Below are 7,224 nucleotides of genomic sequence, written 5' to 3' on the forward strand. Positions count from 1 at the left end.
ATATGTTACTGTTGGGGTTAGGTTTGGGCTGTTCTACCTGTAATATAGTTCTTATGGTACATCCCAGTCGGGCTCCGCCTCCTGGGAGAGGTATAAAGGTCACTTCTCTGTCTGGGACCCTTTAGTCTGGGATCGTGTATTATATATGGTAGCTCTATTGTTGTAGTCAATAAAAGCCTTTATTTCCCCGAGTACCTCTAGCCTCGTGAGATATATCGCGCATCACTGCTCACAGCCATACAAAGTGAATTAGGCCCAGGGCTTTGCTGCCATTAGCAGAACTGGCAGCAGCTTTGGAAAGAGTTATGTTTCTAGTTGATGACATGTCATTGTTGTAAGGTCGGAAATGTGGCCGTCAATCTGGGCAGAGCAGGATCTCACAAACACCAACATAATAATGACCAGGTCATCTCTGGTTGAGGTATAAATATTGAATAGCAAACCAGAGAGAACTCCCTGCTCTTCTTTAGAACATAGAACAGTACAGCACAGGAACAGACCCTTCGGCCCACAATGTTGTGCCGAACATGATGCCAAATTAAACCAATCCCTTCCACCTGCCCTTGGTCCATATCTATTCCTTACACATTCATACGCTTATCTGAAAGCCCCGGGATCTTTTAAGTTAAGATTGAAGCACAGAGGACGACTTGGATTGACATTCCATTCAAAGGGCAGTGCCTCCGACAAGGGGAGTGTCAGCTTGGATATTGTTCTGACACTGGACAGCTGAATGACAGCTGAATAAATTGAAAAATACTCAGACATTTTAAGGTGTGAAGTTTAAAGAGGATGGTAATCATTCTTCTTCCTCAAAAAAAACTTGCTAACAGTTTGATCTTTGCACCGATCCACAGGATGATGATGACACTGCTCCTGAGGGTCGTCCCAAACGACGGCGACAGCAACGACTCTGATCCCAAACAGGAGCCCACGTTCCATCGCCACTGGTCACAGGCTCAAGATGAAGCTTTCGTGTTGAGGGAATGACCATTTCCCGTGAACAGTGGGAGACCTGTAATGGTGTGACATTCATGTGGGGCCACATGGGCACCTCAATGTTTACCCTTTTGGTGCTTTTATACCTGTAGACATCTCTGATTTTATATTCATGCATTTGAACCTATCTCTAAATGGATATGCATTTTAATGCTTGGTGAGGGAATAAGGCTGGGACTGTAGAACTCTCAACTGGTTGATGTAATGTTCCTTCAGCTTAAAGCTTCAACTTTTAAAAATATTTTTACTTCATTCTAAAAGTTACAATGTGCAGAGTGGGCCAGACAAACCCTTAATCCATCTCCTTGCTCGCTCCAAAAACCAGTTCAAATTGAACCCAATTCCTGGACCCCACAAGGGTCAAGATAAGGCACCACACCCACCTTGGGCTTGATCTGATGCTTGATCTTAGCCAAAAAGCTGAGAATCCAAAATGAATTCTCTATTTTAGTCAATGCTCGGGGAATTTGAGTGAAACTGGGAGTGATGCCTCTTCCTGCACAGTTAGAGTGAGGCTGATTGTGGATTGAGATTCCCAATGTAATTGTTTTGTGAACATTGCTGTGGGAGTCAGTGGTCAGCACATGGCCCAATGGTGAAGACCCTAACCATTAGATTGAAGATAATTCGGGTTTGGTAGGAGCTGCATTATTCCGGCAAGTCTTTGCATTGCTGAGATTAGGGCCGTATTTATGCATCCACATATTGCACTCCTGGAATGAGCCTGAGAAGATGTGAATCCAGGTTTGAGCAAATAAACTTTTTCAGAGCTTAGAGGCTACATTTTGCCCTGACTAGAATGCCTTCAGGACGTTACAGGTGGAATCACCTGTTGTGTACAGTAACTCCTGATAATGTATACTCAGGGTTTCATAATACGCCTGAGATGAAGCAGCTGACTTTGCACTGTGTTCGTTTCTGAGTGACAGTTACAAAAAGGGTTTGTCATTTCCCTCACTCCTGACAGATACAGTCACATTCACTAAATATTGGCAGGAAAAATCAACATCTGCTCCTTATGGAATCTTTATAAGTTTAAGTATGAAGGAGAAAGGAATAGAAGGTGATGCTGATAGGGTCAGATTAAGGAGACTCGAATAAACACCAGCAGAAAGCTTTTGGGCTGAATGGCCTGTTTGTGTGTGTGTAACTTCTCTATAATTTCACCCTCACCACCTTCAAATAATTGCTGAAATTTCTTTTTGCTAAAACATGATTCAAAATAGGAAAAAGGAGAAACTATTCTAACTGAGCAGCAGAAGCAAAGTCCATGCATTCCAATGACAAGAGACCAGCTTTGAACAGCAGACTAGTCCAAGTAATAAGATTCCACGACACGGAGACCTGGGGCTGGTTTTGCAAAATTGGGTGCAATTTGTGCCTGTTTCTAAGTTGAATTTAAGGATTACATTTCTGCCCAAACCCCCTTTGCAAATGTCAAGTGTAGAACTTCCTCTATCAGTACAAAATAATCAGTTACAATTTAAATTTATTCATGCACAAGTTTTTAATCTCAGCAGTATGTATATTGATATCAAAAACTGTTTATTAATTGATTGATTGAAATGTGTTTTTAATGATTCTATGCAATGTCTTAAGAGGAGTGAATTGATTTTGGGTTTCTCTTCCCTCTATCTGCTCCTCCTTGTCTTCGAACAATGGAGCTGACAGTTGTTTGCACTTTCCATATCTTTGAATAATCACTGATTTGATGCACTTTCATGAAGCTTTTTGAATAACTGTGGGAGCTTTCAATTTTGCACTTTGAGTTGGTACAGTTTGAACAGTTTTGAACGTGTACATTTCCAAATAAATCTCACCACTCGTTTATAAATTGTTACTTTTTTAATCAAATATGTCAGGCAAATGTGATGAACAAACAACAACTTTAGCTAAACTCTTGAACTGCAAAGTTCTATCAGTTTAACAATTGTCATGATTATCTTGTGTTTTTAAAACAAGTGTCTTAGTTTCCTATTTTATGTAAAGGGGGAGATGAAAGCATGAGGTGGAGTTCATTACACAAAATTCTTCCAGAGCTGTGCTGCAATAGTCCTGCCCAATTGTGAGGCTACCTCCTATACAGACTCAGAAATCCTCAGCTTTACTTCCTGACCCATGTGAGCTTGACGGGTTCCTCTGTAATGTGGGCAAATGTGAAATGGTGCATTTTGACAGGAAAAATCAAAAATAAACTTATTGGGGACGACTTTCTGGCCGCGCTTGCCCCAAGTTCCGAAAATCCCGCCCGAGGTCAACAGACCCTTGTGTGACCTGTGTCCTGCCCGCCACAATTCCCGTGGCAGGCGGGACGGGAAAATTTCGCCCATTATCTCTGTGATTCAGAGGGACCTGGGTGTCCTAGTGCATGATTCACAAAAGGCTCGTATGCAGATGCAGCCAATTATTAGGAAAACTAATATAATGTTATAATTCATTTTCAAGGGAATTAAATATAAAAGTCGGAGGGTCATATTTAAGTTATAGGACTTTTGTTAGACTTCATCTGGAGTACTATGTGAAGTATTGGTCTCTGTGGCAACCCCCAGAACTTACATGGGGAATTCCTGATTGACCTCCCAATTGGACTCACAGAAGACGAGCTCCGATGGTGATTGGTAATTACCTAGAACATAGAACATTACAGCGCAGTACAGGCCCTTCGGCCCTCGATGTTGCGCCGACCAGTGGAACCAATCTAAAGCCCCTCTAATCTACACTATTCCAATATCATCCATATGTTTATCCAATAACCATTTGAAGGCTCTCAATGTTGACGAGTCCACCTCTGCTGCAGGCAGGGCATTCCACACCCTTACTACTCTCTGAGTAAAGAACCTACCTCTAACATCTGTCCTATATCTCTCACCCCTCGATTTAAAGCTATGTCCCCTCGTGTTAGCCATCACCATCCGAGGAAAAAGGCTCTCACTATCAACCCTATCTAATCCTCTGATCATCTTGTATGCCTCTATTAAGTCACCTCTTAACCTTCTTCTCTCTAACAAAAACAACCTCAAGTCCCTCAGCCTTTCCTCATACGATTTTCCCACCATACCAGGCAACATCCTGGTAAATCTCCTCTGCACCCTTTCCAACACATCCACATCCTTCCTAGAATGCGGCGACCAGAACTGTACACCATACTCCAAGTGTGGCCGCATCAGAGTTTTGTACAGTTGCAGCATGACCTCCTGGCTCCGAAACTCAATCCCTCTACCAATAAAAGCTAACATCCCATACGCCTTCTTAACAACCCTATCAACCTGGGTGCCAACTTTCATGTGCAGATCCCAGATCCCTCTGTGATGCGCGACAATCAAGGACGTGGAACTAACTAACACGAGTACACCAGTTCAGACTGAAGGGGTCCTGCCGGAGCAGAGGGTCTTATACCTCTCCTCCGGAGGCGGGGCCCCACCGGGATGTGCCATAATAACATTTACAACAGGTAAACACCCTAACCCAACAACATTATACAACCCCCACAGTGACAACACCCTAACCCAACAGTAACATAAGAACAACCCCCAGTGGTAACCAACGATGGTTCACCACATTCACCCCTCCTTTAAAAACAAAGGCCGGCGGGGTGCAAAAAACAGGTCATATGTACAAAATTCACAAGTCCAGACGGTCTGGAGGACCGCACCGTCGCTGTGATCTCCTCAACACCGGTTGTGAAACCGGAGCAGGTGCTTGCGGTGGCGTTCTCTCCAAAACAGCGTCCGGCTGTCCCCTCAAGGACTCCCGGGCCGGTTGGCCCTGGTGAGGCGATGGTGCAGGGGATCCTGGAACCTTCGGTGGTGGCGCCGATCTCCGAGTCTCAGGCAAGCTGTACATGGGAGTATAACTGTTATGCACTGGTCCCGGTGCTGACCGCGCCACGTCTGGGGAAGAAATAAGTAGTAGGGGATTCGTGACAGGGGGTATGGGAGCGACAGGAGTTGCTACGTCCCCTGCGGGCGCCAGGTCTCGAATGGAGACAGTGTCCTCTCGCCCGTCAGGATATGCCACATAGGCATACTGAGGGTTGGCGTGGAGGAGTTGGACCGGTTCGACCAAGGGGTCGGACCTGCGAGCCCTCACATGTCGCCGCAGAAGGACGGGTCCTGGGTACGTCAACCAGGCTGGTAATGAGATCCCCGAGGACGACTTCCGAGGGAATGAGAACATCCTCTCGTGGGGAGTAGCATTGGTTGCCGTACACAGGAGGGAGCGGATAGAATGGAGCGCATTTGGAAGGACCTCCTGCCAACGGGAGACTGGAAGGCCCCTGGATTTCAGTGCCAGTAGGACAGCCTTCCAGACTGTAGCATTCTCCCTTTCCACCTGTCCGTTACCCCTAGGGTTGTAGCTCGTGGTTCTACTAGAGGCAATCCCGAATGAGAGCAGGATTTGCCTCAAGTCGTTGCTCATGAACGACGAGCCCCTGTCGCTATGAATGTAGCAGGGGTACCCGAACAGGGTAAAAAGCTCACTGAATGCCTTAATGACGGTGGCAGTCGACGTGTCCGCACAGGGGACAACAAACGGGAACCGGGAGTACTCATCTATTATGTTGAGGAAATAGACGTTCCGGTCCGTTGAGGGAAGGGGGCCCTTAAAATCCACACTCAGCCTCTCGAAAGGGCGAGTGGCCTTGACCAATTGTGCCCGGTCTGGTCGATAAAAGTGCGGTTTGCATTCTGCGCAAATCCGACAGCTTCTCGTCACTGACCTGACATCCTCCACCGAGTAGGGCAGGTTGCGGGCTTTGACGAAGTGGTAGAGTCGGGTGACTCCAGGATGACACAGGTCATTGTGGAGGGCCTTCAAGCGGTCCTCCTGCATGATGGCGCATGTTCCGCGCGAGAGGGCATCCGAGGGCTCATTGAGCTTCCCTGGACGATACATAATATCGTAATTATAGGTGGAGAGCTCAATTCTCCACCGCAAGATCTTATCGTTCTTGATCTTGCCCCTCTGCGTGTTACTGAACATAAACGCCACGGATCGTTGATCCGTGATCAGAGTGAACCGCTTCCCCGCCAGGTAATGGCGCCAGTGTCTGACTGCCTCCACAATGGCCTGAGCCTCCTTCTCCACCGCTGAGTGCCAAATTTCGGGGCCTTGAAGGGTGCGGGAAAAGAACGCGACGGGCCTGCCTGCCTGGTTTAGTGTGGCGGCTAGGGCGAAATCAGATGCATCACTCTCCACCTGGAAAGGGATGGATTCATCCACCGCGTGCATCGTGGCTTTTGAAATGTCGCTTTTCAAAGCCTTGAAGGCCAATTGGGCCTCCGGCGTGAGTGGGAAGGTCGTGGACTTGATGAGCGGACGAGCTTTGTCCGCGTAGTTGGGGACCCACTGCGCATAGTACGAAAAGAACCCGAGGCATCTCCTCAGTGCTTTCGTGCTAGCGGGCAAGGGAAGTTCAGTAAGGGGGCGCATACGGTCTGGATCAGGGCCAATGACCCCGTTTTCCACCACGTATCCAAGGATGGCTAACCTGCGCGTACGGAATACGCACTTCTCCCTGTTATAGGTCAGATTCAGGCGAGATGCAGTGCGCAGAAAGTGTTGGAGATTCGTGTCATGGTCCTGCTGGTCATGGCCGCAGATGGTGACGTTATCCAGGTACGGGAAGGTAGCCCGCAACCCGTTCTGGTCCACCATTCGGTCCATAGCACGCTGGAAGACCGAGACCCCATTGGTGACACCAAATGGAACCCTGAGGAAATGGTATAGACGACCATCCGCCTCAAAAGCCGTATATTGTCGGTCCTCTGGGCGGATGGGGAGTTGATGGTAGGCGGACTTAAGGTCTATGGTAGAGAACACTCGGTACTGCGCAATCTGATTGACCATATCAGAAATGCGCGGGAGAGGATACGCATCCAGCTGCGTATAACGGTTAATGGTCTGACTGTAGTCGATGACCATCCGAGGTTTGTTCCCGCTTTTGACTACCACGACCTGCGCTCTCCATGGACTAGCACTGGCCTGTATGATCCCTTCCTTGAGGAGCCGCTGAACCTCAGATCTAATAAAGATCCGGTCTTCAGCGCTGTAACGCCTACTCTTAGTAGCGATGGGCTTGCAGCCTGGTACCAGATTCTTAAATAAGGATGGTGTAGTGATTTTCAGAGTGGAAAGATTGCATGCGGGGCGCTTTGGGCAATTTGGAGGCTGCGGCTGATTCCCTACTGCCAGTGAAGGGAGTGGCCCACCGTACTGTAGGAT

General features: G+C 47.6%; 1 protein-coding gene across 1 annotated transcript in view; it reads left to right on the forward strand.

Moving 5' to 3' along the window:
- The window catches only part of LOC144508637 (deoxynucleoside triphosphate triphosphohydrolase SAMHD1-like), a 56,070-nt gene extending 53,244 nt beyond the window's left edge, over positions 1-2,826 (forward strand). The window contains exon 15 of the mRNA XM_078236855.1: positions 858-2,826. Coding sequence (XP_078092981.1) covers positions 858-917 — 60 coding nt within the window. The 3' untranslated portion in view covers positions 918-2,826. The remainder of the gene's footprint in view (positions 1-857) is intronic.
- The last annotated feature ends 4,398 nt before the right edge of the window (positions 2,827-7,224 follow it).

The sequence above is a fragment of the Mustelus asterias genome, chromosome 20 (assembly GCF_964213995.1).
Source record: "Mustelus asterias chromosome 20, sMusAst1.hap1.1, whole genome shotgun sequence".
Classification (NCBI taxonomy): Eukaryota; Metazoa; Chordata; class Chondrichthyes; order Carcharhiniformes; family Triakidae; genus Mustelus; species Mustelus asterias.